Source organism: Daucus carota, chromosome 3 (assembly GCF_001625215.2).
Source record: "Daucus carota subsp. sativus chromosome 3, DH1 v3.0, whole genome shotgun sequence".
In the NCBI taxonomy this organism is placed as follows: Eukaryota; Viridiplantae; Streptophyta; class Magnoliopsida; order Apiales; family Apiaceae; genus Daucus; species Daucus carota.
The window spans coordinates 6,007,534-6,021,121 of NC_030383.2; the positions used below are offsets into that span (position 1 = coordinate 6,007,534).

Genomic DNA, 13,588 nt, shown 5'->3' on the forward strand with positions numbered 1-13,588 from the left:
TCTATATACAAAATCAATACATAAAATTTAAATAAAACAAATCAATACATAATAAAGATTTGTTAAAATATGTCGATCTTTACCGAGTTCACTTTCAACTCGTATCAAACAATATGTATGACACAAATTCACATCAAGATAAATCATTTGGCATATTTTTCTTTTTAGGCATCAAAATAATCAAGTCTTTCAATGATCTATAGTATTAAAGCTTTTGTGCAGTAGAAATGTAGAATGTCTACACTGAAGCCTGCAAAATAATTGGACACTGGAGATACAAAATGGACAGAGTGCAAATAGTCCATTTCTTATTGGAGCTTATGCTCTAGGGTTTCAACATAATGTACAGTGGCACTGACAGGTGTGAATATCATAAAATACAATATTTCTTGCATTTATGAATTTGAGATGCAGTTTGAACACTATAACATGTTTGCTCTACCTCTACAGCCACCTCAGCTCTCCTCTAAGTTTTCAAATACAGCTAACACAGTTAAAAAAACAGACGTATAAGCCATTAAAAAGGCCATCTCAAGGTTTGTTTGGTCTCCATTTACATTAAGGGCTAGCAGTTGTGACAGTAAGTTCTCATTGCTGCTCCATGGAAGGACTCCTTTTACTCATCAATCCCATAGTCCTCTCCAAAGTATTTGTCAACCAATTCATTAGCCATGTTTCTAAGGTCTTCATTTTCATGGAACTGAAATCTCTCCATGGCATCAATGCCGTCCTCTCTCTCAACAAGCTTTGGACCCTGGTCATTAGGCATCCCCCTGAGAACCTGAAGATTAAACACACCCCGCAGCCCACAAAATTATTTACATGTATGGGGGAGAAAGACCCTTGAGTTAGACTTTAACTCGCATTTAATAATTACTTAAAATGGGAACATGAAAAAATAAAGCTATAGTATCATGCATTATCGTGCTTTTGCTGATTTGTATAATCATGCAACGTTCCTTTACAACAACGAAGCCAGCAAGCAATGATGGCTAGTTTAATACTAGGACCGACATAGTTATCAAATGTTATAACAGTGTTAGTTGTTGATGTATATAGAACAGTGTTTTTCTTACACAGGCCCAAGCAAGGGAAACAAGACCTCAGACAAGCGCAGGTACCGCAAGAGCATTGACATTTATAAAGTACAAAATGACTACAGACATCAACTCCCAGAGCTACAGATTGTCCACACCCACATAATTATCTATATTATAGAGAAATCATATATTAGCAATCAAAAAGTAGAAAAGGTAATGCAAAGAAATACAACAAACAAATCTCCGTGCAGTTACAGATAATAAAATGAGAACTAAATCACATATCAGTTAGCTGTGTAGTTTTTAGCGGATGCATTGTCAACTTTTAAGTTCTAAGGAGAGAACGGGAATTCAATTAAAGATTTATAACTCAGTAGTCACTACCAAATGAGTAACTCGATGAGAATTGGCACAAAAAATTAAGAGAACAAATCCAGTATCATTGCATTCTTCTGTATGAGATTTGGTTGCAGGGGAGAACGGCATTACATTATAAAAAAAGTTTATACTGAATTAACTGACGAATCTAATAATTCATTTATCAAGCCATAAATAAAGGAGAAGCTTACGTAAAGTATATTCGTCATAATTAACGAAAGAAATCTCACACAATAACTAAATTCCATAATTCGTACCAGCTCAATGAATTGAAGTCCTAGCCTTGCAGCCTCAATATCAGCAGACCTAACCAAATCGATAAAACCACGAAGGCACCCTCTTCCGACAAGAGAAACCAAGTGGTCCGGTATCAAATAAGGTCGTCCAGAAACTGCGGTCGGGGCAACACACAGATTTCCTAGAACATAGGCTACTTCTTTTCTTATGTCAAATGGTGCTGTTGTAAAAAGGTGCAGCAATGAAGAAACTGCCTCGCTAGAGAATATTAATTGCTTGTGTTCAATAGACCCAGCAGCTATATTGGATAGTACCCAAGAAGCTTCCTGCAGAAAAAGGGGAGCATGTCATGAGTGTAGATTAAGTCGATTTCTAGAAAAGGTAAGTAAGATCACTATTACCTTCTTCAATACACGGTGCTCGCTTTTCAGACATCTAATTAGTGCAGCTACAACATTATCTGCAAATGCTGTACTTTTAAGATATAATGTGTGGTCAAAGTTTCCGTTTCTCAGTCAACAAGTAATACACTTAAAAACTTGCCTGTGATTTCATGTCCAGGAACCAGGACAACATTTGTTGTGTGAGCATCGCCAGCCACAAGATTGCCCAAACTCCGCAGTACCTAGAGAGAAAATCAATACCTTTTTAGCTTACCACTATCAGTTTATTGCTTAACATCATTAGTTTATCTTTAAACAGACGAGATAAGATAAAGTTCTACAGAATACATGGTCTACTGTGCCCATACTTTGGGTTCGAAAGTTCACAAGCCAGATTTTGTGTAGGCTTATGCCGACTATCCAAATTAACTTATTCCCTAGGACCTACATGCCTACAAATTTAACTCGACTAGGCTCCTATCACTCGTAGGACAGCGTTCAAAAGTGGAGATAAACCCTGTCTCAGCAGATCTATTATGAATGCTTCTTAGCAATTCATAATTCATAATTCAAATTTATAAGATAATGAACATAACTTTCTAAAAGACTAAGGCACCGATCAAGATCCAAATAAAAGGATAGATGTTTTAAATATTTATTTCCTAATAATTATCAACTGCCACATTTCCCCAAGGAAATATTTATCCTATATTATTCAGATTTACGACTTCATCTAAGTACTGTACTGGACACTTTTAACTCCCGGACATGGATACTCGATGCTACATGTTGGGCCAAAACCAAGCAATTTACAATATATTGCCAAGTCCAACACTAGACGTATCCAAGTTGAGTCCGAGTAAATAACATTCATCTAATCCTATTATAATAAGACTAGGAAATTAATCATAACACATTATCCATAGACATTCCCCCATAATAATTTAAACAAAGATTAGTCTATTGATCCTGCGTCCACCACCATTCTTCCCAAATGAAAAAAAAAAATTTCATTTGCAAATCTTGATATAGCAACATCAAGTGAAGAACTTTAGAACAGTCACAAGTGCATAGACATTTTCAGGAAGAACAAAATCCGCATGTTCTTCTACCTCCATTTCCACTTTGTCATCATTAATGTGATCCACAATATGATGAAATTTCTCCATATTTCCTGCCATGGAAACATATGCATCTCCATATTCCTCATCTAAATCACCTCTGTAAGTATTTCAATAACACATATAGTGGGCATTGGGCAGTTTAACGTCCTTTGAAGCATTAGGTGTGAAAATATCATTGCAGCTTCTTCAATCCAATCAACAGGTCACTAAATAACTCTGTTGTGTTAATGATCTTGTACACTTGCAAGCCAATTCACAAGCGCATTACCAGACCACTTAGACTTCTGCCGTTTTCTTTTATCTTCATTTTTTATCATTTTCACTTGTCAGGGTTGAAACTGTTAAATTTCAAAAGAATGGGCTTGTTCTGTAGAACACAGAAGAAATAGATATGCGCCACTGAGATTAAAAATCTATGACACTAGGGAAATATTTGCAAATTTCAAGAAGCTCGTGGACAGGTCTAATATTAAACAGATTTATTATACAGCAAGGAAGGATAGGCCAAAAACTTATTAAAATACTGATGGGATTTGAAGAAGTGTTAGATAATAGACAATGACTTTTAAGTAAAGAAGTGTTGTGTGATCCCAAATTCGAAAGAAAGGGGTGTTTCATTTTCTCCAATCTCCTTGCTCCCTTCTCTTTCCTGGATTCTTGTTTCTCTCGATTCATTTCCTTTTCATTTTCTTCATCTTGTTTTTTTTTTGGTAAAGTTCAAATCCATAGATTCAAATACACGGGTACCCATACACCACTGGGGATTGAACCCTCAACCTCTTATTACCAAGAGAGGAGGGATACCATTTAACTAATAGTGTTCTCTTGTTATGTATTACTATATGCGAGTGTATTTCTTCATTTATCCGCAGTTTTGAAACAAAAAAATGTATACATTAACCCGTGCTAAGTAGAGAACGTCATAAAGACTAGTTTGTGGACTTTAATATAAAGATATAAGGTAAAAAAAAATTGAATATGATAGGATTCAGCAGTTGGTCAGAAATGAAACCGTGAATTGTGTGAGCAGTCTTTCTTAAGGGTTTTATATCAAACTGCCCACCCATTTCGTCAAAAAATCTCACCTGACCCACCCAAAAAATTTCGGACTCATTTAAGCCACTATAAACAAAATATATATCATCAATATTCATAGCTCTTTACTTAAACATTTATAAAAAATCAACCGTTTGTTTTTTTACTAAAAAACCACTTCGAGTACTTTGATAATAGTCCCTAGTATTTATCAAAATAATTTGGGAATTCCTAAAGCAACATAGCTAGGATGATCATATAACTATATCTATAACTATATTTTTTTTTTAACTACATGGCTATGTTGCTTTAGAAATTCCCAAATTATTTTAATAAATATCAGGGACTATTATGAAAGTACTCGAAGTGGTTTTGTAGTAAAAAAATAAACGGTTAATTTTTTATAAATAATTAAGTAAAAAGGTATAAATAATGAAGTGGGTAAAATGATATATATTTGGTTTATAGTGGCTTAAATGAGTCCGAAATTTTTTGGGTGGGTCAAGTGAGATTTTTTGACGAAATGGGTGGCCAGTTTGATATAAAACCCTCTTTCTTAATGAATGCGAATGCAAATCCCATATTGTCAATGACATGTTTGTAAATACCGGAATGAGCAACTGCAGACTATTCGAAGTTGTCAATCTCTCTGTGAGTAATTGAAGGACATCACTCTTCACCAGAATACTTGTAGCTTCACCTGATAGTGCGGAGAGATACACAACAACCCATGCTACTTCAGTTGCCAACTCTTCATCCCTGGTTATTTAACAATTCATTTTGATCATCTTACACATGTAGAAATATGTGTTCTCCGTAGATTAAGGTATTTGAAAACAGAATGGTACATAAATTCATAAAAGACAACTTAAATACTATGAATGAAGAGAAGATTGGACAATTTCATGTAAGACTCGTTTTAGCAGGGCCTTGCAGAGGAAGACGAAGTATCATAGTACAGTGGAAAGCTCGGTGGTGCAAAATCAACTAATAGGTTACGGTCAGGAAAACTCTTACAAGCATTATTAGGTGACACAATGCAAGGAAATTAAATTTCAAAAGAAAAACTTACGACTTCTTTAAGTGTCGGAGAATAGCATCGAGTACTCCACTGATTCTTATAAGCTCTGTGGCAGCTTTAGATTCTGGTCCCTACATTCAGAACGAAATGTAATTAAAGACATCAAAGAGCAAATAGTAGAAAAGAGTATTAATGGAAAAGTAGGATATACAAATACACGCACACGAGTGTGACTATAACATAACTTTTTCCAAAATCACTCCTGTCCTGTCCATGTATACTTGAGAGAAGAGGACTATAAAAGAATTAACGATCTTATGGCCATAGCTAAATGTGACCAAATGATTGCATAAAGTAAGCTTTGCATACACTCAATGTTTACCCACACAAGACATTTGCGAAATATAAGACAGCTATTCAATACAAATATTACGAAAGAAATATACACACCAAGTCAGACATTGGAAATTGGTATTTCCAATCCAAAAGGCAATGGGAATACTGACCTTGATCAGGTTTGACAATGCCCATGCAGCCGTTCTCACAGCTGAGCCTTTGTCTGGTAGCATCATTCTTGCAAGAGGCGGTAATGCTCCTTGCGATAGTAAAACATTTCTCAACTCCACTCCTTCACCCGCAACATTTCCCAGTGCCCATGCACATTGCTCAGCAACAGGTAAAGAACTCTTTTCTAGACACAAGCATACAAAAGGTTATACACCAGAGATAGCACTCTTACACCCCCATTGGGCGGTTGATTGATTATTAAAAAATAACAAAGCAAAAAAAATACAGAAGTACTCAGAGACTAAAGAACATTAACTCATGAGAAAGCCCCTTCCTTCGCTGCAACATGTACAATATGCATTCTACACTAGAAGCTTATTAGCTTCCCAGTGTTCGGAGTAAAAAAACCATAATTAAGTTAAATAAAAAGGAATAAGGCGAAAACATCATGCTAAAAAATGTAGAAAATGAAGTCAGATGCAACAGCTGATTACTAAATTTAATAATTGTTCAAATTAATGCATTATGCAAGGAAAACGAAGACTTTGCGAGTTGTTTATTTCAAGAATAGTTTTTATTTTGAGAGTACCTCAACACTGTAAAAGATTAGCACGTTCTCGATTGATAATATTGTTTACTTGTAAAAAGTTAACAGAGAATATGCAATTTGCATTATTATTGCAGAACTAAGTAAATAAGAAAGTACCACAAGCAAATATTTGGTCCCCTAGTAAGTGAAAAGATATGGGGAAAGAAAAATGCATGATATATAGTTTGGAATGGAATCTCAAATCTCAGAGATGACAAATAAAATTTCATAAACAACTTCCATTGCTTATAGCTATCAGGTGCATGTCTGTTTGAAGGATGCTTGACATGTAAAACCATAAACGTTCAACTCTGCGATATATATTTTGTGTCACTACTAAACCTAAGGGCTTTAAATTTTAATAAACCAAGGTTAATCGAATCATTCTGTTTTAAGTCTGGTAATATGACGTCACCAACCTCCAAGATGAGCAACAAGCAAAGGTAATGCTGGTAACAAAGCTTTTGTTTCTTCAGGCCTTCCTGCAGCTATGTTTGTAAGGCACCAAGCCGCTTCAAGCAACTGCGATACAGGATATAAGAAGATGTACACGACAATCATCTTCCCAAGTAACAATTTACAAAGAGGAATGCAAGTTCTATGACGATAGATTTACACGACCTTAGAGTCCATACACACTTACACTAGTTATACATGAAATTACAAATACGAGCAATACCATGTACCTTGGTGTATGCTATTTGAAATGACAGTGAATTTGATGGTGAGTATGATAGCATGCAATAAGATATATTAAAGTGAAACTGCAAGGAGAGAAACAGGCAATCCTTCTATTATTGAAAAGAGGTGCCAAAGAGGAGCACATTCCGAAATAATAATGGGTCTATTACCGAGAAATACGAGCATACATTTCAAAATGGTTGGTCTAGTTAGAGAGATATAATGTGAGAAATGCTTTTTCACTGGATAAAAAGGGAAAACCAAAAAAATTCTTATATCAGCAAGCAAGTTGCACACAAATTTAAAAGATATGAGGTACACGCTTAGAAAGGATCAGAATTTTCTTTTGACCTGCTCATCCAGGGAGCCAAATGAAAGGCACTGCACAAGAAGACTAATTGCTCCTGAACTAATGGCAACTTCAATGGGAGGGAACTCTGATCTAGACAGCAAATGCCTTAATTCACGCAAAGCAGCCACCTTTTTATGTATGGCACCTTTACCCCTAAAAAACAAAGAAAAAGAAAGAGAAGATCTAATACTCGAACAAATGGTAGTTCTTTTAAAATGATGCAAAACTGTTTAATCTAGTCATAGGGCAAGTTCTCCTTGATGCATCCATAGTCCATTCATAATGGAAATGGGCAAAATGTTAAATAATGTATATTAGAAATAACTGAATACCTACAGATTCGCAATTAGATTCGATATGTTCATGACTTCGTGCATCTAACTAGACCCTAGGGAGAAAGGTATATAATACATGCAGTAAATAATTAGCAATATCTTCGTTACCTATAAAATTTAAGGTATCAAAGTATATGATATACTATGATGCAAACAAAACTTTAGTTTCTATGATAGAAGATTCTTATAGCATTTGTCAATTATTTGAATATGTCCATTCCATCAGTTACGAATTCAGTTTTCTGTTGACTTAAAAGCTCTCCTTTTTTATGTCCCTCCCCCTTCACGATGCATTGTCTTCCAAGTCTTTTGGGGAACCAGATATATCGACTGATATCGAGCAATAGTACTTAAATTCATATGATGCAAGAAAATATAGCTAACATCGCTTGCAAACCAACATAGAATATTTGCATGTACATGAGATAAAAAGTACTACTATTTAGTACTTACTGATATATGTGCCTGAAATACAGAGTTTGAGAAATATACCTAAAAAATCTTACTTCTTAAGTTACATATTATGGCGTGAGAAATTACTTACTGATAGGCAACGGAAAGTTTTAATTCTTCAACAGCTGCTGAAGTCTGAGCTTCCAAAATGGATTGGTCTTCCTCAATCATCATATCGCTCTCTATAGGAACATCACTATCACCACTAACTCCCACTCTGCAAAGTCGCTTGGTTCGCACAAGCGCTTCTCTTCGTTCTTTTCCGATTGAAACTGCATGTTGCTTTCTACGCTGTGCTGCAACATGTCCAACTGTAGACCACATACAAGTTAATACCCCCTATCCCATTAGAAAAACCCACCAGCAATCTCAAGTCTAAAGTAAATTAATTAAATCCAACAAACAAAATATTAAGCGAATAATACTACTCCCACAAATTATTAACTGAAATGACATCAATTCAGAGTTTACATTTTCAGCTCTTCTACATTGACAAAAGACGTTCCTATCTTCTGGTCACAGTAAACAACTCAAAGCGATATTTATTCGTTTCGCAATCACTGCAAAATTGTTCTTCAAATGTCAACCAATTCGAAGTTCATGTCCACAGATATAATACCACCTTGGGAAAAAATGCGATTAACCTTCCCCGAAAAAGAACTATACAGTAATCATCAATCAATAATAGTCCAAAGATTATAATCATTGTAAACACATAACCCAAGAATCTGAAGATTAATAATCAAAATAGCCCAATTATCAGTTTAATACTATCAATAGTTAAATCAAACATACAATAGACTGGAGTTGGACAAACCCCAGAAAAGCACACATTTCTAATATGAACAATAGGTAGGTAGCAGATATAACAAAGATATAGAAAGCATGTAAGTAGAGATGGGGGTGGAGGAGTTGACCTGAGGATTTGATGGGGTCTCTTTTGTGAGAAGCTAGGGTTTCGTCCGCCATTAATGAGGATGAGCTGAGCTGTAAAACCCTTTGATTTTAGGCAATTATACGTGTTTGTTTGAGAGAGGGGTGGACTGTTTAGCTGAGATTATAGGAGCTCAGATAGCGGCGGTGGCGCACAAAAAAACCGAACTAAAATCGAAATTGATTTTTATAACATAAAAACAAATATCAATTAGGGGTCGTTTGGTTCGTGGGTTTTTGGAATGAGGTATGGGGTTTGTCCATTCCAAACCCATACCTGGTGTTTGGTTGAGAAAAATAAAATCTGAAACCCATACCTTAAACCCCCAAGGTATGGGTTTTTGATACCCAAGTGGGGAGGTGGGTATGAGATGGGGGTATGAGCTATATTCATTTTTTATTTTTTTCCCTCTCTTCAAGTAATAAAATATTAATATTTGATACAAAATTAAATCAATGATGCAAAAATACATGACAATAATAATTTTATTAATATTTTTAATTAATATATATTAATAACTTATTTTTTATAAAAATTATATATATTGATTCCAGCACTCAACCAAACACATGATATCAGATATGATACCTCAAACCCATACCAGTTTAACCCGATTCCTCATTCCAACCCGATACCACTCCTCGAACCAAACGACCCCTTAATACTTTCATCCACCTTGTTTATTAAACAACTAGAGAAAAAAACGCGCTTCGCGCGAGTGAGAATCAAATATAATTTTTTTTTAAATTTATGTATGATTTATGTTTCTGAGATCTTTTATTTTGTATTTGCTATTAAAATATAATAAATCATTGTTAATTATAAAGAGGGTAGAAGCCCTGGAAAAAAAAAAAGGGTAAACGTCAATCAAGTTTTTAGTTATATTTATTTTAATTGAATTCATTTTTTCTACTCTCGTTGTCCCTCCTACTCTCCTACTTTCCCTGTCCCTCTCATTTTTATATAGTTTTTTTTACACGGATTTGACGCGCATTTTAAATCATATATAGAATATAGATTTATAACTTTTCTAAAAAAATTCTTTTTTGTATAAAAGTTTATACATAAATTTTTTATTCAGAAGTTAAAAAATTTCAAAATAATTTATTAAACTACGTTTTTTGAGAGGATTAGAATGTGTGCCGAGTCCCCACCTTCAAATGTAAACAAATGAGGGGGACGGAGAGAGTAACAAACCTAAAATAGAGACCGCTGCATATCAATCGTACAAACCTCTACTTGCTTCAACAACAAATATATTCTTATTTAGTTAATAAAATAAGATGTATCAGTGGTGTTTACTCCCTAAAATGTCTAAAATTAAATTTATTTTCAGAATTTTATTAGACCTAATTAATTATTACTTATTTTATTTTTAATAAACTTAAAATTTGCATATGCTTGCAAATTCCTTGTCGCATAAGTGGGCAAGTCTACCTGCAACACTCATGGATGTACAAACACACAGAAAACTTCCCTCCTTCCTTGGGAGATTGCTAATACAGTTGATTAACGTATGTTCACAAATAAGTCAAATTTAAATTGCCAGACACTATACTCCTATCATAACAAACCACTGAGTGTACCAACATAAGTCTTAAGTCCTTAAAGATATCATTAGTCAGTAGTAGATAAATAGACAGGCACACACAAAAAACTATGATTATATAAATAATGTTCAAATCTGGATCATTTAAGTACAACAACATTCACTCGTTCAGATTATAATTTATCATTTCTATAAAGTGAGAAGTGACAGACATTGATCCCAGGAGTTCTCTCCAGGATGCCAAGTTTCTACTACTTAGTTTCATCCTTTGCATCTTTCCGATAATTATTTGGCAATCTTACGGTTTCACTTTCCTCAGGTTCTGATGTAATGAGAATTGAGAACACGGATAGCTCACCGATTATTGACCTGTTCTTCCAAAGTAATGATCTATTTGCAAGCACCCTCGCGACTGCAAATTTCTTGTTTTTACCCCTATCTTGTATTTCTTTGCCAGGTTTGGAATTTTTCTCTTTTTCTGCTCACAAAAATAAAAAGAGCTGAATGAACCTTTACAATAAATGTTTGTCATGAATATGTTTGGTCCAAAAGCAAGTTCATCAGAAGAAGATTTTAGCTCCCATCAACACATAAGCTAAGAAAAATTTAATGTCTGTTACAGTTAGATACATTAACAGAAATTGAAATTCTATAAAAGAAAATAGAACGCAAAATGTATAAGCTATAAAATATTTTTCAGAAACTACTTTCGAAGTACAAGAACCTAGATCGGTATAGTCAGGTTTTCAGTTCGATACTACAACGTAATGACATACTTGATTTAAAGATCGCAGAACCTTGATTTTGCCCCATTTACCATCAGCGCCAACAGCAATCAAACTACCTGTGTTTGGACTTGAACCTTGTACACCAGTTGAGGACATTATCGAGAAGGGTGAAACGATATTAGGCATATCAGGAAACTGTAATTACTTCCCAATCAATACTGACAACAGAGATGGAACACCACTTACTGGAGGCTCTTTGCCACCTCCCTTTCCACCATGTAATAGATGAAGTGCACTGTCAAAAAATGCAGATCTTTTGAGCCTATTAAAATTACTGGTAAACATCTCCTCCCATCCCAGAAAGAGAAGGAAATAGCATTTGATTGATTGATTTAGAACAGCACCAATATATATATGATCAGACTTGGCATGTGAATAGTTTAAAGTTAAACCATCATTAAAGCAGAGATAACGAAAGAGGTAAAGGGTAAACCATAATTATTGTTTGCCAAGACTACATAAAATAGAGCATGGAAAGGATTGGCCGCCATATCTGCTAAGCTTGAAGGAGCAGTAAGCAAGACCTCCGACAGGTATTGACTGACATGAATATTTAGATTCTTGCTAGATGCCCAACAGAATACCAAGAAATTTCCACTGTACTTCCTGTGGAGCAATTTAAATGAACCAGAAATGCCTGTAACTATCCTTGTCACATCAGCAGCCAACCAAAAATGAAGAAATGGATCTTGTAACACATTAGCAGCCAACCAAAAATGAAGAAATGGATCAAGTTTAAAGCTCGTTGGTTCTATTATGATCAAGTGCTTCTATTGTAATCAAGCATTAGAGCACAAGCACGTTGATTTTATCAGAGGAATAAAATCAATGTGTCCAGTGATTCTGGGATGTCAAAAAGTGCAAAATACACAGTATATGCTTACAAAATAAGGAAGGGAATGAAACAATTAATTAGAAGTTGATATGATTCATTAGTACCTGAGGCAATTTAGTGACAATAGCAGCTTTTGGAGAGTGACCAAGCAAGTAGCATTTGAGGTCGGCTGATAGACTCGATTCTTTAACAACATATCCCAAAGCTCTGTAAAAAAAGAATATTATTTGACATGAAAAGGAAACCACCTGAAACATGATCACAGAAGAGCTGATGCATCCAGTTCCTCATATCTTACAATGGTGTTATACAAAAGAACTCCCAAAACTCAAACCAAAACATCAGCCCAACACTTTATGGGCAATTAGGGACCTCTATGTAAGGCACACACTATACTTACAGAGCTATCTTAAGCCTGTAACGGAATTGTAAAATTTTCACAAGAAATAATTCAAACCCATGTGAAGTATTTTACTATCAAGCCTAAAACTCAAAGCTGAAACATATCATGAAGTTAAAAAAATAAATGATAGTGTCATGTGTTACCACTTTGTTTGATTCTGAGCAACAATATGAATGGCCAGGTTAGTCCATCCAAACTTCAACCACTCATTCACTTTGCTGTCATGATGGAACAATACAATTGTAAAATTGACTGGAAGAAAATGAATCAAAAGATTTATGTCGAAATATGCCATGCAGCTGCAAGAAAGATAAATAAAACAAAAACTGCTAATGGCAAATTAATGAGATTTACCTTCTGAACTATACAACTGCACCTTTAAAATATGTGAGAAACCTGGTTGGTAGACTGAATTACGTGCAATCTCACATAAATCACAGGAGCCCAACCTCTACACCTGCAAGGAAAAAAGATTTGCATTATCATATTAATATCACCTCATGTTTTGTAATTTGTAACACAAACAAATTAGAGAAAATACTCACCGAAGCATTGTATTCCGAAGCACTGTATTCTTCAACCACCGGGTTCTTTTGTGTGATGAATGGATCATCGGTTGAAAGGGAAACATTAAGGCCCCTAAGAGGCAAAACTAAAGAAGGGAAACTGAAGAGATAAAGATGCAATAAGTTGCCTTTTCATCGGCCCTTTATATTTCTCAGCCTTAAAAGTGAATTTTTAATTATTAAGATGTGAAAAATCTAGGAAATGAAAGATTTGGAAGGCAGGATTCTGAAGCATGCCATGTCAGCATGTGAAGAACCTCCTTTTATATAAATATAAGATTAAATATTAGTAAATCTCATTTTCCAGCCACTGATCTTATTTTATACATTTTCTTATTTATGCGCCCATCTCAAAATAAAAATTGGACGGAACTCAAT

The 13,588-nt window shown here is 34.8% G+C and overlaps 1 protein-coding gene and 1 long non-coding RNA gene across 4 annotated transcripts; both read right to left on the reverse strand.

Annotated features, from left to right (window-relative positions):
* Positions 1-275: 275 nt before the first annotated feature.
* Positions 276-9,237, reverse strand: LOC108214954 (importin subunit alpha-9). 2 transcript variants are annotated; one of them, XM_017387228.2, is made up of 11 exons: positions 9,053-9,237; positions 8,227-8,446; positions 7,347-7,500; positions 6,734-6,836; positions 5,725-5,909; positions 5,270-5,349; positions 4,806-4,956; positions 2,199-2,280; positions 2,057-2,115; positions 1,676-1,981; positions 276-781 (listed from the first exon to the last, which is right to left on the reverse strand). In XM_017387228.2, the coding sequence occupies exons 1-11, from the start codon at positions 9,102-9,104 to the stop codon at positions 617-619; spliced, it is 1,557 nt and encodes a 518-aa protein (XP_017242717.1). In that variant the 5' UTR covers positions 9,105-9,237; the 3' UTR covers positions 276-616. The 2 variants fall into 2 exon arrangements, with proteins under 2 accessions (XP_017242717.1, XP_017242716.1); XM_017387227.2 differs by having other exon boundaries at positions 2,057-2,124.
* A 1,468-nt stretch (positions 9,238-10,705) lies between these two features.
* Positions 10,706-13,339, reverse strand: LOC108213810 (uncharacterized). Of its 2 annotated transcripts, XR_001805382.2 has the most exons (7): positions 13,190-13,339; positions 12,999-13,101; positions 12,788-12,862; positions 12,346-12,448; positions 11,593-12,012; positions 11,395-11,480; positions 10,706-11,096 (listed from the first exon to the last, which is right to left on the reverse strand). It is a non-coding gene; the product is annotated as an uncharacterized LOC108213810 (long non-coding RNA). The 2 variants fall into 2 exon arrangements; XR_010290577.1 differs by having other exon boundaries at positions 11,395-12,012.
* Positions 13,340-13,588: the final 249 nt, after the last annotated feature.

Excerpts from the sequence above, each read along its gene's own strand:
- LOC108214954 (XM_017387227.2), bottom strand. The coding sequence starts at position 9,104 with ATGGCGGACGAAACCCTAGCTTCTCACAAAAGAGACCCCATCAAATCC. Across the intron at positions 8,447-9,052 it reads AGACCCCATCAAATCCTCAG|TTGGACATGTTGCAGCACAG; the intron begins GTCAACTCCTCC and ends TGTGGTCTACAG. Across the intron at positions 782-1,675 it reads GACTTCAATTCATTGAGCTG|GTTCTCAGGGGGATGCCTAA; the intron begins GTACGAATTATG and ends TTTAATCTTCAG.